At 43.9% G+C, this 18,538-nt stretch overlaps 2 protein-coding genes across 5 annotated transcripts in view; both read right to left on the minus strand.

Annotated features, from left to right (window-relative positions):
• LOC118562406 (NACHT, LRR and PYD domains-containing protein 12-like) overlaps nt 1-18,538 on the minus strand; it is a 629,435-nt gene that overhangs the window by 23,704 nt on the left and 587,193 nt on the right. The window lies entirely within an intron of this gene.
• Nucleotides 7,577-9,620, minus strand: LOC118562408 (general transcription factor II-I repeat domain-containing protein 2A-like). Of its 2 annotated transcripts, XM_036134788.1 has the most exons (2): nt 7,931-9,620; nt 7,577-7,889 (listed from the first exon to the last, which is right to left on the minus strand). In XM_036134788.1, the coding sequence occupies exons 1-2, from the start codon at nt 9,116-9,118 to the stop codon at nt 7,854-7,856; spliced, it is 1,224 nt and encodes a 407-aa protein (XP_035990681.1). In that variant the 5' UTR covers nt 9,119-9,620; the 3' UTR covers nt 7,577-7,853. The 2 variants fall into 2 exon arrangements, with proteins under 2 accessions (XP_035990681.1, XP_035990680.1); XM_036134787.1 differs by having other exon boundaries at nt 7,577-9,620.

Below are 18,538 nucleotides of genomic sequence, written 5' to 3' on the forward strand. Positions count from 1 at the left end.
GCGCAAAGCAGCAGCTCACCGAAGCGCCACGGTTCTGTTTTGTTTAAAACAAAAGATCATGAAACACAGCCATAACTCTCCTAGTGACTTTAATTTTTTAACTGGCACACTTTGCTAAGGGTGTGAGGACATTAAACGTAGTGATTCACGTTTTGAATGGTGAACGGTGATAAAAGCCCCTGTGTTCGAGGGAAAGGAGGGGGGAGAGGGGCAAGCGCTGAGGCACAGAAATACGGTGCATGTAGTTAAAAAATGCAGAATTAATAAAAACAACTTACAAGCAGAAGTAGAGTTTTAAACTGCATCTGGTGAGCAGAACTGTTTTATGATCCAGAGTGCAGCCATCACTGGTTCTGAATGAAGGCAATATCTGCCAGCAGCTCTCTTCCCCCGCCCCCCTCCCCTCCTGCGTACGTAGTACAGGACCTTACCGGCTCACTTTCACCGCTGGTTAAGACTAAAATTATTCATAACTCTGATCGCTCTTCCTGCTGCTCTGTTAACATGAACTGCAGCAGGAATTACTGATGGCCACAAGCTGTGAAAGAAGCTGAAACATCTCAGCAGAAGGCAGAGTTTTTATCGTCCGCTGCCCAGATGGGCGTTGGGATTTTTATGCGTGGAAAATGCCATGTTTGCGTGTGAAATGCCATGTGTTGCGTGTGACAGTGTGAAGTCAGTGAAAGGCGTGTGTCACACGGTCAATGCGTGATAGTTGAGAGCATGATCTCCTATCTATCTATCTCTCTCCTAAACTCTCCAAACACCAAACTAACTGTCTCAAACAAAATAACCACTATCCAAACTCTGCTATCCAAACTATCAAAACTCTATCCACTCTCTCAACTGATTGCAACTCGCCTACAACAACCCACATTTTGAATGGAGCCTGTGGGGTTTTTCTAAAGCTGTCAAACCCCGCTCCAAAATCTGAACCACTTCCCGAAGCAGTCACGTGGTACAGCCGGGCAGCGAGGCTTCGAACGTCATCTTTTTCGGCTCCTCCCCTAAATGAAGCAAGCCTCGATACGCGCATTGCAGAAACTTCCCCTCCATTACTCGACACACGCCTCGAAGCCTCGGCACATCACGTAACATCACTAGTAACGACAATGGTAGAGATTTATATAGAATTTTTTGTTAGAATTCTATTAATTAGATTTTTAAAAAACACTGGGTTATTTAATCGTATTTAGAGTGTGTATATGTGTGTATGGATGTTAATTTGAGCATTCTAGCATACCATTGAGGCATGTATTATTAATTTCCCTCTGGGATCATTGAAGACCACACTCCAGTCTGGTAGGTGGCGGTAAATGAACCTTGAGTTGGTTGCCATCCGGCAATAAATAACAAAAGAAGAAGAAGAAGAAGAAGGGGGGGGGGTTCAGTTCATTAATGCTCATGCGTTAGTACAGACCGCAAGCCTTGTTCCCAGTTTCAAGCTTTGATACCTTGTGCGTACCCAAGTCTAATCCTGTTTTGCTCCTTCCTCCTAGAAACCTGGATACCCAGCTAAAAACCATGTCTCCACAGTTCAAGCTCCGGAAACCACTTCTGAGACCTCTCCAAGTTCCCGTTCTGGACACCAGAGTAAACCTCAGACCCACGCTCTACGGAGGCCCTCCTTCCTGCGCTCACTTGCCTTTCCACCCTCACACCACCACCTCTGGAGAGAACCTATCGGCTCTGCACCTCCCATCAACATCACTGGACAACAACCCCTCGAGCTCAAGCCTCACCGTCATCCCAGTGAGTTTTTCTCTGCCAACCATCACAACAACAATAATTTCTCAAACCATCTCCGGCTTGCTGATCACCTCTCTCCTTCCCTTCCTCAGCCCACGTACCCAGAGACCCAGCCAGCTGACATCACCGCTCTTTTATAATTTTTTTCAATAAAACCCCTTAAACTGTATTTCTGCCTTTGTATTTGTGCTCATTCCAGAGTCGATGTATTTAAACCATGACAAAAGTATGAAGGAAGTAGTTAAAGGTCCAAAAATGTCCAGAACCGACTTGAATAATAAAGAATAAACCGGACGACAATAATGCTGAATCTGCATCAGTCAGTGAAGACATCTGGACTCACCGAGCCTTTCTGCAGTTCCTCACAGCTGGAACCAGTCTCAGTCGTCCTGCTGCTGATGTGTTGTACTTCTCCAGGTCCAACTCATCCAGAACCTCCTCTGACATCTGCAGCATGTAGGCCAGAGCTGAGCACTGGATCTCTGAGAGCTTCTCTGATCTGTTCTCTGATTTCAGGAACTGTTGGATCTCCTGATAAACTGAGAGGTCCTTCATCTCCATCAGACAGTGGAAGATGTTGATGCTTCTGTCAGGAGAGATTCTATCAGTGTTCATCTCCTTCAGGTTGGTGATGACTCTCTGGATGGTTCCTGGACTGTTCTGTGTCTGACCCAGCAGGCCTCCTAAGAGTCTCTGGTTGGACTCCACAGAGAGGCCATGAAGGAAGCGAGCAAACAGGTCCAGGTGGCCATTTTTACTGGAGAGGGATTTCTCCATGATTCTCCTCAGGAACTCATCCAGAGATGTTTCACTGTATTTATCTCCCAGGAAGTGCTTCACCACCTGTGTGTTCCTGCTGGTGAAGCAGTGGAACATGTAGACTGCAGCCAGAAACTCCTGAATGCTCAGATGAACAAAGCAGTAGACTGCTTTCTGGAAGATCACACTCTCTCTCTTGAAGATCTCTGTACAAACTCCTGAGTACACCGAGGCCTCTGTGACATCCAGACCACACTGCTGCAGGTCTTCTTGGTAGAACATGATGTTTCCTTTCTTCAGATGTTCCAACGCCAGCCTCCCCAGCTTCAGGAGAACTTCCCTGTCAGCCTCCATCAGCTCCTGTGCACTCCTCCCATGTCCTCCATGGTACTTGTTCTTCTTCCTCCTGGTCTGGACCAGCAGGAAGTGAGAGTACATGTCAGTCATGGTCTTGGGCAGCTCTCCTCTCTGCTCTGTGGTCAACATGTTCTCCAGAACCGTAGCAGTGATCCAGCAGAAGACTGGGATTCCACACATGATGTAGAGGCTCCTGGAGGTCTTGATGTGGGAGATGATTCTGCTGGACAGCTCATCATCACTGAACCTCCTCCTGAAGTACTCCTCCTTCTGGGCCTCGGTGAAGCCTCGTACCTCTGTTACCCTGGCAACACATGAAGGAGGGATCTGATTGGCCGCTGCAGGTCTGGAGGTGATCCAGACCAGAGCCGAGGGAAGCAGGTTCCCCTTGATGAGGTTTGTCAGCAGAACGTCAACTGATGACTTCTGTGTGACGTCAGAAACCAGCTGACTGTGCTTGAAGTCCAGAGAAAGTCTGCTTTCATCCAGGCCGTCAAAGATGAAGAGAAGTTTGTGGTGAGCCAGCTGCTCTGCTGGGAGCTTCTGGAGGGTTGGATGGAAAACATGGAGCAGCGTGAGAAGACTGTGCTGCTCACCTCTGATCAGGTTCAGCTCCCTGAACGACAGCAGAACCACCACACGGACATCTTGGTTCTCCAAGCCCTCGGCCCAGTCCAGAGTGAACTTCTGCACTGAGAAGGTTTTTCCAACACCAGCGACGCCGTTGGTCAGAACCACTCTGATGGCTCCATGTTGGTCAGGTGAGGCTTTAAAGATGTCGTGGCACCTGATTGGAGAGTCATGGAGGTTCTGGATCCTGGAAGCTCTCTCCAGCTGCTTCACCTCATGTTGGGTATTAACCTCTTCACTCTGTCCCTCTGTGATGTAGAGATCAGTGTAGATCCTGTTGAGGAGGGTTTTACTTCCTGGTTCATCACTTCCTTCAGTCACACGTTCACATCTCCTCCTCAGACTGATCTTATGTTCCTCTAGAACCTCCTGCAGACCAACATCTGCTGGAACAATGAAGAAGAGACAACTGAAGGAAAAACCTGATTTAGTGACGAAGTTGGAGCAGAAACATCTGGAACATCAGGAGGTGTCATCATTAGAAGGTCTCTTAGTTCACATGATGTGATGCTAACCAATGGGATCCATCCTTAGAAGCAGAACCTTGTTAGATGGTCAGACAGCAGAGTTCTGCCTCTGCTTTGTGGCCAGTATCTGTTCACTGTCAGGATCTGATTCACAAAGCAGATCAGATGAAGAAATGCTGACAGAAACATGCAGCAGCTTTCAGCAACATGAACTCTTTAGCATCAGGTCACCATTGTCCTCATTTCTCTGCTTCTATCTGACCTTCTCCCACAAACACAGCAGCTACAGAAGAGGCAGAGACAGAAGATGGTTTCTGGCAGCATTTTCAGCCTTAATGAAGGAAATCTGGAGGAAATGCTCTAATCTGCCAGAGAAACAGCTCATTGGATCAGGTAGTGTTCACATTTCAGATGCTTTTCTCCCTCACAGACTGGATTGGATGTTTTTAGAGAATAATTACAGATTAGAAATGACATGGGACTGATTTGGCCCTTTAGAAGTAAACAGCAGATATAAATATTCCATGTTTCTACAAATATATCTGCTGTAATCTGGGATCTATTGTCAGAGGAAATAAAGGTTTCTTTCTCTCAGACTTTCCTTCCCTCTTTCTGTAAAGCAGCAGTGCAGCAGGTTGTTTTCTCCACCTTTTTGTTTCCATCAAAATGAGCTGCAGCTTTAAGGAGATGTTCAATTTTAATGCATTTAGCACAAAGGGCTGAAAACAGAACCACTTCAAAGCAAACCCAATAGGTTGTTGGGTTGAACACAGACGTTACATTTACAGCAGCTGGAAATCCAGAGATTCAGGGCAAATAATCGATCCCAGAAAGACTTTAAACACTTAGATTCCCAAATGCCAACTAAAGACGAGGAATTAGTCCAACAGAGACGATAGAAGGAAGTTCTGATTGGAGATGTTCAGTCTCACCTGGAGCACAGCTGCTCTGATTGGCTGCCAGCAGTCCAGGTCCTGGTCTGAAGAAGTAAAACAAAAGTAATCACACCCCTTCTCCTTCCTTTAGATCTTAACATAAATGGTCTTCCTGATTCATGCTTTACTTACGAGTTTATAAAACTCTAAGGTCCATTTTTAAACAAATTAATGAATATGCTTTTAAACATATTTACACATTTACATGGAAACAATTCTCCCTACAGCCAATGTGACTAAGACCATTGTATATGTGTGTATAACCAGGCCCAATGTTTCTGCAGTGAATATTAATGGTTTATTGACTAAAAGCTGATGATTATGGAGCTTTAAGTTAAGTTAAAGTTCTAAACTAATTTACTTTCACTTTATAAACAGAAGGTGAGTAAATATTATGTTTTATATCTCTGTGGAATCACAAGGATCAGTTAGAAACTGGGTTCTTACTCTGAGTCTAAGGGTCCAGGTTCTTCACTGAAGTCTGGTTGTTTATCTTTGGACCAGTCACTCCTGATAGACGGACAGCTGGATCCTGGAGGTTCTGCTCTGTTCTCCATTTTCTGGAGTTCAGTCAGCCTGAGAGAGAAACCAGAACCAGTCAGTTCCCAGTGGTTCAGTATATCACTATACTAATTATTTTATTTTTAGGGATAAAAATTCTCATTCCATTGGCAGATAATCTGATTTAGCTGCTCAAATCAAGGACAAACAAACTCATTTCCAGAAAGTTTTACTTCCTTTTAGTTCTCTTTTGCAGCTTGTAACTCTTCTCTTGGACCATCCTGCAGGTCATTCTCCAGAAGAACAGCAGAGATGGATTTATCTGATTGAAGATTTTACCATGATGAGCTCAATCAGAACCAAGATGTTCCTCTGAAAGAGATTTTATGTAGGAGTAACATCTTGGTGTTTCAGCTCCTTTATGACCAAAGTTATATTCAGGTGACCTGAAGTTTTTCTCTATTTATTTCTTTGGCTGTAGAATCCAAACTGTGCAGGGAGTGTCCTTCTGCCGTTTTGTCCAAGACTTCTTCAACTTTAAGTATCTGACAGTTATTCAGTATTAATTGTGTTTCTGACTGAGCAATAACTGTTTAAAGGGCAAAGCAACAAACTTCAGGCAAGTCCTGTCTGCTGAATAAACGGCAATGAGAGGGTTAAAAGTGACGCTGTTACAAACTAGTCTGCATGAACTGCTGAACAACATTTCTGGCTCCTTTTCATTCCATAGAAACTTTGATATTTGTCAATTAGGGCAGCGATTTAAAAGAATTAATAAACTATATGAAGCCTAGACGGAAATTCAACTGAAGAAAATGAATTACTTTCATTCATCCAATCAGAGGCTCATCCGCCTCCGACGTAAGCCAATCAGCTTTGAACCACACCTCCACGAAGCCCAATCAGCATCCAGAGTTCATCTTAAAGGTCTTCAAATCACGTCTCAGCCTGCTACCCAGCCAAAGCTCAAGCAGTGGTTGCCCAATGTCTGATTAGGACTCAGATGACCGTGATTCAACCCACCTCCATCCCTTCTCCACCATGGTAGCCAAGCTCCATCTGGCTTTCCCATGGTGCTCCTTCAACCTCGTCCCTATCAGAGTGTAATTCCTCCTGGACTCTGACTGCATTCCCTGTCACATCTCAATGGGTCCGGCAGAAGACCGCCATGTTGAGCCTGGTTCTGCCAGAGGTTTCTTCCCAAAGGGGAGTTTTTCCTCTCCACTGTCGCTTAATGCTTGCTCATCATGGACAGTGCATGCAAACCTGTGTTTATCCAAGCTGGACATGTATCTTTCTGGGTCCCTGAGTGAAGCACTAGTATCAGCTCTCCCAGTCAACTGGATCTCACCAATATAGCTCAAGCAGATGGTCTCACCAACCAGCGTCTATGGACTGAACCAACTTGGTCTATCTCCACTCCACCACCAGTTTCAGGCCTGGGGGGAAACATCCCTGTTCTCATACACCTGCTTATGCATATTAAAGTAAAATTCAATGCTAATGTTTCCTGCTGAGGTCTGAGCGCCAAAGTCTTAAAATAATTATATCAATAAAATTCTTCTAATTGTCTTTTTCTTTCCGTGTGAGTTTTTAAAATTGAATTAAAATAGAATTTATGTGAACAAAGACAACAGGCGATAATAAACCAGATGCTAGACAACTGAACACATCTGGATCAAACATGGTGCAGCCGTAGAGAAAACCAGGAAACCAGGAAATACAAGGAAACGCCTCTGAAGGAGCAACTGGATCCAAAACCAGGAGAAAAAGGAGAGAAAAACTCCAAATGGCCGTATTCTAAAGGACTCTGATTGGTGGCCTGCTGTGATGTCATCAGAGGCTGGTTGTAAAAGATCTATAGCAGGGGTGTCAAACTCAATTTCACCAAGGGCCACTTCAGCATATTGGCCACCCTCAACGGGCCACATTGACTGTATAAATCAGGAATGCCCAAGTGCAGTCCTTCAGACTGCAACTTTTAGATGCGTCCCTGCTAAAAACATACCCCAGACAAAAGGTTGAATTCTTTCATTAAGCCTCATTCATAGGCCTCTACAGCAGGCCTATGAATGAGGCAATGATCCAGGTGTGTTAGAGAAGGAACGTGTCTAAAGTTGCAGAGCATAAATGTATGAAAAACAATGTTAAAAATAAATTAAACAACACCTTGTTAAATAACTGATTTTATGTATTCAAGTGTTAAATATTACATTTCAGTTTGCATGGATGTAAAATTACTGCTCAGTTTAAACATTACAATACTTAAATCAGTGTGTAAAGATAAGCAGAGAAAGAACTTAAACAAGTTTTGATATTAACTCTAAACTTCACAAAACTTTTTTGTTATTTATTACACAACGACCATGTAACAAAACAATTAGGTGATGTTGCCTGTCCTTGAACTCAAAGCTGATCCCTCTTCACCCTGTCACCAACTCACACACATCCTCATTCACCAGCTGTGTTCTGTAAATAAACACAAAACATGTTTTGTCCATGTTTGGTGCTTCCAAACATGGACAAAACACGGGCTGCATGGAGTCGAAGCTGTGGCATCAAATCAGGGGGCAGTAGATGGTAAAAGTCCTCGATTGAAACATCACAGAACTTTGCTTTCAGGCCACTGTCGCTTTGAAGCTCAATTAACTCCATCTGAAGGCGGTGGGGCGCACTGCAGACATCGGCGGTGAAAGGATTGGCAAAGATGTCAAAAGCAGAGCGCGGCGATCTAAAGTCAGAAAAGCGCCGATCAAACTCGTTTATTAACAGAGTTAGTTTGGTAGTTAAACGAGCACATGAAAAAGCACCAGGAGAAGAAGCCGAAGCTGATCTGACAAGCAGGAAAGTGGATGAGATTGTTTTGTTCCACCTGGCACTTCCATAGTTGAGTTTGCGCTGGAAAGCTGTGATCATGTCTGACATCTGTGTGATGACTTGTTTACGTCCTTGCAGTTTTTGATTTAGCTGAGCAAGATGCTCAGTGACGTCACATAACATAGCAAAGTCACACAGCCATTTCGGATCGGACCGTTCAGACAAGGGTTTTCCTTTGTTCTTCATCAAAAGATTAATTTCTTCTCGAAGTTCAAAAAATCGTTTGAGTACTTTGCTCCCACTCAGCCACCTTACTTCTGTATGGTACTGCACATCTTCAAGCTCTGAACCCACCTCCTGCAAAAACATCTGAAACTGGCAGTGATTTAGGCCACGCGCCCGAATAAAGTTGACTGTTTTCATGACCTTGGTCATCACATTATCCAGCTCCAGAACTTTTCCACACAGCGCTTCCTGATGGATAAGGCAATGATACCTGATGAGCGGCATCTGATTGTTGCTTTTTTGCATTGTTTCTTTCATTAGTCCAACCAAGCCTGTTTTTCTTCCACACATCGCAGGTGCACGGTCTGTAGTTAGTCCCACCAACCTTTCCCATGGCAATTTATTTTTACAGACAGACTTCTCCACTGCATCAAATATGTCTCGACCAGTTGTCGTTCCATGCAGCGCCACTATATCCAGGAGCTCCTCGGTTACAGACAGGTCTGGCTTCACCCCTCTAATAAAAATGGACAAATGCGCTGTATCCACGTCGTCTGTGCTTTCATCCACAGCTAATGAAAAAGCCAGACAGCTGCCCATTTCTTCGGCCAGCTGTGTCGTTAAATTTCCGGCTACCCTTAACTCGTTCCGCGATGGTATTTCTTGACAAACAGACATTTTGAAAAGTCTGTACTTTGTCAGGGCACACCTGCTCACACACCTTTAGCATACACTGCTTCAAAAAAGCATCCTCCGAAAAAGATTTTGAAACTCAACGATTTCTTCAGCCACAATAAAGCTTGCTATCACCGCTGCATCATTTTTGGCTGTGGCTTTTGTAAACAATTTCTGCTGCAATTGCAACCTGCCTCTTTAATCTGCTGCAATTTTTTGTTTTTCTTAAAGGCTAAATTATGCGTACTTAGCTCCGTGTTTGGTTTCAAAATGCCGACGTATATTGTATTCTTTCACAACGGACACTGTCCCAGAACACAAAAGACATACTGGTTTTTCACCTTGAAGTACAAACAGATATTCGTTTTCCCATCGTTCATGAAACCAATTTGTGCTCAAAACCTATTTTAAGTCTATCAATGAGCTTGTAAAATGGTGCTGGGGGGGAGAGGGCCACATAAAATGATGTAAAGGGCCACATGTGGCCCGCGGGCCTTGAGTTTGACACATGTGATCTATAGCAACCATGACATGTTGTTCTGCAGGAGACAAACTGTCTCTAGAGAGATTTTACAGAAGGGTGCGGCTGCTGCTGCAAAGAATCAGAGATCAACTGAGAACAAAGTTTGATTTTCAGCTTTTATTCAGCAGCTAAATCACAATCTGCAGACTTCAGAGTTTTCAAAGCAGTTTTCCTGATTCAGCTCAATTCTTCATCTAGAACAGGATGTGAGTCTCTGACGTCAGCATTAGCTAAGATCATGAGGAAGAAGCAGCAGAGAACCGGTACCGGTTCTACTGAACAACTGGAGCTGCTACATGTGGAGAATGGAAAGTTCCATTTAGTAAAACATCTTTTGGTAAAAAAAAAAAAATTCTGTCAAAGGAACCAACCTGTGGGATGGTCTTCCCACAAATCTGAGTCTGACTAGACGTTCCACTCAGAAAGCAAACGATGCTAAAGGCGCTTTTACATCATCTCCCATTTCCTCCCATTCAGTTTTTGTCTGAAGAAAAGAGACAAAGGAAGGAAACTGAGCGTTTGTTGGTGCTGATAGGCAGGAAATCAGAGCCTGACCAGCACCACGGTTACATGAAGCAGCAGCTTGGTTCTGAAGGAGAACCAGACTGAGTTCTGTTCCTGGTTCTGTTCACAGTCCACAGAGAGAAAACCAGAACAAGATCACACTCACCCTGATCCAGAGTCTTCTCTTTGTTCTGTTCTGCTGCTAAATGGAGTCAGAACCTGTTTCTCCTGATCTGATACCTGACAGTAACTGACTCACCTGAGGCTCCGCCCCCTGTCAAGGTGAGTTTACCTGAATTTAAACACCTTTCCTTTCAGTTCTTCTCTTTTTATCAGCAGTGAACTGAGCTGTAAAACTCTGAGGTCAGGTTGTAACTTGACTGTTTTTCAGGTTTCTTCTCAGTCTTCAGCTCATTTCCAGTCAACATTTTATTGCAATCAGTAGTTTTGTTCTCTGGAAACATTTTATAGGGTCCTCACCCTTATAGAGTGGTGGTAAAGGACTTTTTGAGAGACAGGAAAAAAGACCCCCCCCCCCCCCCCCCCCCCCCCCAACCAAAAAGCCTAGCTCCTCCACTGGAGGCTGGTTAATTAGTTTCAGCAGCCTGATGGGTTAAAGGTGCAGCTCTAGTAATGTCATTTACTGAGGATCAATAAATAGGAAAAATATTGAATAATCCTGAATAACAAGTGGAAACATTTACAAAGAATATATATACATGTACATCTCTTTGTTTTTGATTGCTAGACGGAGCACTTCTCACCAGGCTGGTGGTAAAAATAGAGAAAAAGAGAAATTAATCTGCAGCAATAAGCTTTAAAGTGCTTGTATTTGCTCTGTGATCCAGGGACCAATTGACTTTTTAAAACTCCTCTATTCACCTTCCAGAGCTGTGCCCTGGGCAGAGCTGCTGTCCTTCTCCTTTTTGTTCTCACCTTCTTTTTCCTCTATTTTCTGTTGGTCGTTTTACAAAATCCAACAGCTTTCCTCCCAGAAGGCAAAGCCAGTAAGATGCTGACAGGTGAGAGCGCATTGATATCAGATAGATAAAGTAGTAAAATGACTGGAGAGGAAACAGAAGCACATCTAAATAATAATGAGGATGAAATAAGGTGCGTGACGATTAATTAGAAAGAACCAGACTTTGTGTCTGAGCCTCCATCTTTAATCCTCATATCTGGAGCTTTGGATCAGAACCATGACTTCCTCTTTATTATTAGATTATTATTAACTTTAATATTATAGCTGCTCAGTTTTGTCCTCCTGGTTCTGATCACGTTCCTCCATCTTGTGGCTTTATTCAGTCTGAGAGGAAACAGGAAGTGACTGTGAGCTCACAGCTAAAGAATAGGAACAAACGGGTCGGTCCAAGATTCCCACTGAGAGAACAAAGGTTTAACTTCCTAGTTCAACTGTCAGAGAATAAAAACATCTTCTGTTTCCTGAGAAGATGTGGAGAATTAAAGCTGAAGCAGAAGCAGACTGGGTTCTGGTACTGGTTCTGTTTACAGAGAGAAAACCAGGAGAAGTTAACTCGCCCTGATCCAGGTTCTTCTCTTTGCTCTGATCTAAACTGACTGCAGTCTGAACCTGACTAGACCTGCTTCTCCTGATCTCATCACACCTGACTCCTCTGAGGCTCCGCCCCTTCTCACAGGACAGGTGAGTCTACCTGTGTGGAACAAGGTTTAGATTCCTTTCTGCTCATCTCTGCATTGACAGCAAACTGGCCCTAAATGGCTGCCCAGTGCTGCAGTCAGTAGCTCTGTTAGCTTGCAGCAAGAAGATCCTGGGTTCAACACCTGCTTTACCTGGAAGAACCCAGGTAAAGCAGGTGTTCTCTCTGGGTACTCTGGCTTCCTCCCACAGTCCAGAAACATGATTGTTAGGTTAAATGGTGACTCTAAGTTACCCTTAGGTGTGTGAGGAGGAGACGGGATCTGAGTGTCTGATTACAGGGACATAATTGACTGGTTTGATTTTCTGCAAGCAGCTCTATAATAGATCAAAGCATATGGCTGTAATAAAAATAATAATAATGGACGTGATTCGGTGCCACAGTGGTTAGCACACACAACCCATGTACAGAGGCCTTAGTCCTCTAGGCGTTTGATGCAGGCTGGACTCTGACCTGTGGTCCTTTGCTGCATGTCTCTGCCCTCTCTGGTAGCCCCTTTGCTGTCAGCCCACTGTCTGAGAAACGATCCACTAGTGTCGTGAAAACCTCAAATAATAATATATCCATCCTTATATATGTGGCAACCTGAGGGTGGATTTTCTTTTACTTTGAAACACACGTGTTAAAGTTTACAATACGGGAAACCAACAACGCCACCTGGAATAACTCCAGGAAAATGGTAATAAGGGCCCAGGTAAGTTCTGCTGGAAATGAGACACGATATAGAAAAGTGTACAAAACTTTATTAAACTTCAATAGGTTTAAGTCAACAATAACCTGGACTTGAATGTTTAAACAGTCAATGCATTTGGAACCAAATTAAGCACATTTTTTATTTTAAATGAAACCAAGGCTTACCAATGGGGGGGAAGTGGTGAGGAGAAAAGGGACCACCCTGGACACTACAGAAACACAGCAAACACAAGCAAAGGGTGCTCCAACACAACACAACCGAAAACACCGCCACCAAGGCTCACCACTGCCACCACAGTAGCCTCAGTCCCTAAATGACAGACAAAACTAAATCAATATGAGTAAAACAGTGATACAATGGCACTACAGTATTGCACTGCATCCCATAAATCGTGCCACCAATAAAAGTTCAGGTAAGTCTTTAAAACATGTCTTTATAGGCAAAACAGCAGCGAGTGTCAATCCACGTTGAATGCTGATCAGAGGCTGGTCAGGTGGCTGTAACTGGTAAATTACCACCATGCCAGGTAAACAAGTCCACAATTCCTCCTCACAGTGTAGCTTCCTGCCAGCAAACAACAGGACAGATCGCTCCAGAGGTCTGAGGAGCAACAAAGAAGCCCAGCACAGTTTGACAAACAAAGAGAAGCAGCTGAGTTCAACACCAGCAGCCTTGTGGAAACCTGCTGATATACAGCAGCCAAGATTGGCCTTAAAGTGGCAGCGTACCATTTGTGCTGCTACATATAGATACATATATTATTATTATTTATTCATTATATATTTCTATAACAATGTCGATTTTGGTCAGCTGGCATGAACCTGAGTCTCTGTGTTTATGTCACACGTGACTCTACTAGCTCCAAAATGCTTTTACACAAACCACCAGGAAATAATGATATTATTATACTATTTAAACGTTATTGAACAGTTCTCCACATCCATAATGTAGCAGTGTGATGTTATTACACTAGATTATCAAGTGAGAAGCTATTCCGCTAGGAAACTATATGAGCACCGGCAGCTTTTATTTTGAAAAGCCGACAGATTCATAGAAAAACAGCGGGTAACTTCCTGTTTCTAAATGATTATTTCTATTCAAATTTAAGGTGTTGCGAATGAAAATGTAAATAATGATCTTTGCTGGTGAAGCTATTGAGTTGATGGATTGTTGTTCTGAGTGTTAGTTCGGAGTTTAAAAAGACAAATTAACGGATCATAGCATTATAGTCTGTGAAGGGTTTCCCACGCTCTCCATCGCTCTTTCTGTTCGCATTCCGTGGGAGAAGCTATGAAGTTTGGTTTTCTGTCTTCAATAAGTGGATTTGAAGCATAATGAGTGACAGTTTGATGATTGTTGTTGTAAAATAATCTGCTGTGGAGCATTTAAAGGTTGTTAAACAGTGATAGAAGTGTGTTAGCAGTTGTTTAGCTGCTCTTATGCTAGGTGAAAGATTGCTAATGAAAAGGCTCCATCCATGTTTAGCTGGACTCTAATCTTTCTTTCTTTCTACGCTGTAAAACATTCAGTCCTGGTTCTACGGGGATCATTTTCTCCCTGAAATCATCTGCAAGTGTTCAGCAAATGTTGCCACAGTCAGCTTCACTTTCTCCCAGCTTGGAGTCCCAGAAAAGATTGATTTCATGTGTGATTTCTGGGAATCTTCTGCTGAAAGCCAAAGTGGAAGAAGATCCCAGTCAGAGCTGCAGGTCCAGTAAAGTTCTGCTCAGCAGACTGGTCAGCAGCTCAGCTCAGTCTGCTGAGGATCTGGAGATGTTGAGGCTCTCAGCAGCTTTAGGTGAGTCTGATTCCAGGAGATCTCCTCTCCAAAGTATCTCCAAGTGTCCTGTCCTCCTGAGATGTTTCAGAGCAGCATCCTAACAGCACAGCTGAGGAAACGTGTTGCTTGGAGATGTTCAGCAAGGAAGCAGAGCCTGTGTGGAGGTGACTGCTGCTGCTGCTCTCACTTCTTCTTTTTCTTCTTCTTCTTCTTCTTCTTCTTCTTGCATCCACCTTGATGCTGCCAAGCCTCCTGTGGAGCTTGTGGCCCAGAAAGCAAAGCAACATGTTGGTTTTGCTGAATCTCCTCCAGCTGCAGCAGTTTTCCACCTTAAAGCTGCTTCAGGCCAGATGTGAGGGAAAGAGGAGCTGAAGAGTTCAGCAGATGTTAAAGCTTCATGTCTCCCAGCTCAGCTTCAGGCTGCTCTTCATGTGTCCCTGCAGGTGGCGCTGCTGCTCTCCCTCTGTGGGCCATGCAGCAGCAGCGCCACCTGCTGTCCACAGCAACTAATTGCAGCCAGCAATCCTTCCTGTCTGCATCTGCCTCTTCAGTTTGGCTTTAAAGCATCATGTGTGTTGCTGCTCTGCTGGAATCAGACAGGAATCATGGTGGAACGTTCACATCTCTGCAGGAAGCAACTAAAAGATCATCTGAACTGAACGCAGGCAGAAAAAGAAAAAGATGGAAAAGCTGCAAAGATTCAGCAACTTGGCCATCAGGATTTCCCTGCTGGGACCTAGCTGAACTTTGACCTCCCAGAGCCCAGCATGACTGTGACTATTTAAAGGAGCAAATCAATCATGTGTTGCTCAGATAGAAAAGTTCCAAAAGTTTCTGTGCTGACAGCCTGACAAAAGTCTTCAATCCCTCCTGATTGTGTTTAGTCTGAGAGAGAGAGCCAAGGCTGAGGAGCACAGAGAGCGCTAGGCAGAAAGGAAAGCTGCAGAAAGGCTTTAGTCGGGGAGTGGCTCTTGAAGGCTGCCTCTAGTCAGCCACATCTAGAAGAGAACATTTCTCTGTCTGCTTAGAGCACATTGAACATCTTCCACAGACTGCTGCTCTTCTCCCTGCAAGGATCCAAGAAATGCTGAGTCATCAAGACCAGCCATCTCCTCCTTCATTCACAATAGTCCTTGATTTCCATCAACATGTCCATAAAGTCACGTCTTCACCTTCAAACGTCCTTCATCCTCTGAGCTGGGAGCAAGCAGAGCTAAGCTTCTGGTCTGAGCATCAAGTGTTGGAGGACAGAAAGCTGCTAAAAGCAGCAAAGTTCCAGCAGAAAATAAAGCCCCCATAGTGAGAAAGTTTCCTTTAGAGCTGCTCTCCACAAGCTGCTGAAGCCAAAGTGTCTTCAGATATTTAGCAGCTAGAAGCTGCAGCTGTAGAACAGGATCCTAAAGAAGCACTTTGCAGATTTTCCTGCTTTCATTTCTAATCATCAGAGGATGGAACAAGTGGCTGCTTTGCCTCTTTTTTCCTGCCTTTTTCCCTCTGCAAGGTGTGCAGCTGCAAAGTTAGTGAGAACTGCTTTTCCAACTATTGCAGAGTCTGTTTTCTCTTCTGCTGGGGAGTCCAGAGTGCAGCGTGTGAGCAGCAGAAGCAGAAGCTTCCCCTCGTCTCTCATGGTGGAGCATTAATGCACATGAGCAGCAAGAGTGGAAAAAAGTGGATGAAAACTCTTCTTTCTCCCAGAATGCCGTCTACAAAGTAGCTAAAAGTAGCTGAGCTCCTGCTTCTGCTTCTGCTTTGATTCTGATGGCTTGTGGAGCCCTTCAAAGCTAAACATGATATCTGGCTTTAAAGTTCATGGCTTGAGATGGAAAATTGTGGCTGTGCTGCTCTGCTGGCCACCCGGACTCCTGCTGCTGCTGCTCTTTTCTTCTTTTCACTTTCTTTGAGGCCTTTTTGCAGCTGCTCTTCTGCACTCATTGTCTTTGTGTGTTTTTGCTCCACTACGGCTTTCTGGGAACAAAGACTGATTCTTCAAACTTCTGCATGCGGCTCCAACTTTTCCACATGCAGAACGTGACTTTCTACTTCTTGCAGAGATCACTTCTGTCCCTTGGCCCTGCAGAGCTGCCTGAAGCGCTGGAAGGACAATCATCAGGACGGCTTGGACCAAGGACAGGTAGAAGGGGAGGAGTACGGCAGCCCACAGGGACCCCCCCCCCCCGCCCAGCGTCTTGCTGTGCAGCACACGGTGTGTGAAGTGGAAGGTGGAGGAGCTGCTTATCAAGGAGTAGCTGGGGTGCAGCATGCTGTGATCAGGGAGACCTGGCTCCTCTCTGACCTCTGACCTCTGTTATGGAGCTGGATGGCTTCTCTGCTGTTGCTTCCACTTTGCTCTCAGTCTTCAGACGTTTTCCACAGAAATCTAAAGAATTTGGTGGATTTCTTCTAGTTTTTGTCACGTGGAAACTTTTCAGATCATCAAATGAATTTTAATGTCAGACAAACAGAACCTGAGTAGATACAGAAAGTAGTTTTAAAGTCATTCTTGTGTTTCTTCTGCTTCAAGCCTTGGCGGCAGCAGCTGCCATCAAGTGGTTCTGATAACTGCTAATCAGTCTTTTCCATCAGCTGGACCAGTTTGGACCCGCTCTGCTTTGCAGAACTTTTTCATTCAGACACATTGGAGGCTTTTCCAGCATGAACAGCCTGTTTAAGGTCAGGCCACAGCATCTCAGTCAGCTTTAGCTCCAGACTTTGACTAGGCCACTCCACAACCTTCATCCCTGGCTTTGCTGCTGAGCTTTGGATCATTGTCCTGCTGCAGAACCTCAGTCAGCTTGAGTCTAAGGTCCAGAACTGCTTACAGGACTTTCTCCTCCAGTAGCAAACACTCCCTACATGGTACCATCTCAGACCTGGTATGGTAGATTGGACAGTTCCAGATTTACTAAGGGTATGCAAAACACAGCCTGACCTTTTACTGATGCCAAGTTTGAATCCTGTTTGTATTAACAACAGAACATCTTCCTAACAATGTCAATGGAGAAGGAGCAGCAGATGGTGCTGGGGGAGCCTTAAAAAGAGCAGCTGACAAGATGGTGGCAAAAGGCCGTGACATCCCAGATGCAGAAGAGTTATTCAGGACCTTGTCTGAAGCAAACACAAGTGTTAAACTCTTCTTTGTGAAAAGATGTTGAAGAATCAATGGAGAAATGCCAAAGATACCGGCTGTTCCTGGAACCATGAGAATCCACCAGGTCATTACTCTGGCTCCAGGAGAACTGATGGTTCTGGATGCAAGTTGCATGAGTTCAACACGTCAGCAGTTTATCTGCAAGGGCTTCAACAGCCAGTGTTTCAGTTTCAGACAGAAGATGGAAATGGCTGCATCACAGCCAGCTGGTGAGGGAAATACAGGAAAACAAAGCAGTGGGAAAGTTCAGAGCTGGTTGGTAAATGGTGTATTCTCAGATATGATGATGATTTGTATCCAGGTATCATTCTAAACATACAAGAGACACGTGTCCAGGTCAAATGTATGCATGGTATTGGGTCAAAGCGGTTCTTCTGGCCATATCAGGATGATCTTCACTGGTACCTGTTTGATGAAGTCCTTGAACTTATTCCACCCCCACAAACGTTACAAAGCGCCATGTGGAAGTCTTTAAAGAGGTGTGGAACCGACTCACAATATGAACTTAATGAAACAAAAGGCACATTCACGCATATATACAGACACACAAACTGATACAGGAACACATGCAAAATCACTTTAACATGGACACAAACACTGATACAGACACATTAAAATCCTTCACTGTCTGATCATTGTTGTTATTAATATTAATATATCAAATTACAAGTGTAACTGTATGTTAGGAATTAAGAGGAGGTTACTTTTAGCACATCTCCCATGAGGGTTTGTTATACCTACACACACACACAGTTCACATTATGTTACATTTAATCATTTCACTTAATGTTTTACAGTTGGTAATATGCTGTTTTTTAACTTTAGATTAATAAAGCTCAATTCAACAGCAATTTATATCTGGTGTCCTTGCTATGGTTCCAAATTAAATACATTATAATACCAACATAAAGTGCTGTACATTGAAGTAAATATGTAAAATTGTATTTGTACCTTTAACCCCGTTACCATCTTCAACCCTGTTATGCTGGTCTCAACCCCGTCACACCTACAATTTCATTAAAAAAATAAATTTCAATGTTGAAAAAATAATTGAATGTCTGTTGACTTTTATCTAAAATATTGAGAGCTATCATG

This window comes from Fundulus heteroclitus, unplaced genomic scaffold, assembly GCF_011125445.2.
Source record: "Fundulus heteroclitus isolate FHET01 unplaced genomic scaffold, MU-UCD_Fhet_4.1 scaffold_91, whole genome shotgun sequence".
NCBI lineage: Eukaryota > Metazoa > Chordata > Actinopteri > Cyprinodontiformes > Fundulidae > Fundulus > Fundulus heteroclitus.

What these genes read in the sequence shown, in the direction of transcription:
- LOC118562408 (XM_036134787.1), bottom strand. Translation starts at nt 9,118, where the DNA reads ATGTCTGTTTGTCAAGAAATACCATCGCGGAACGAGTTAAGGGTAGCC.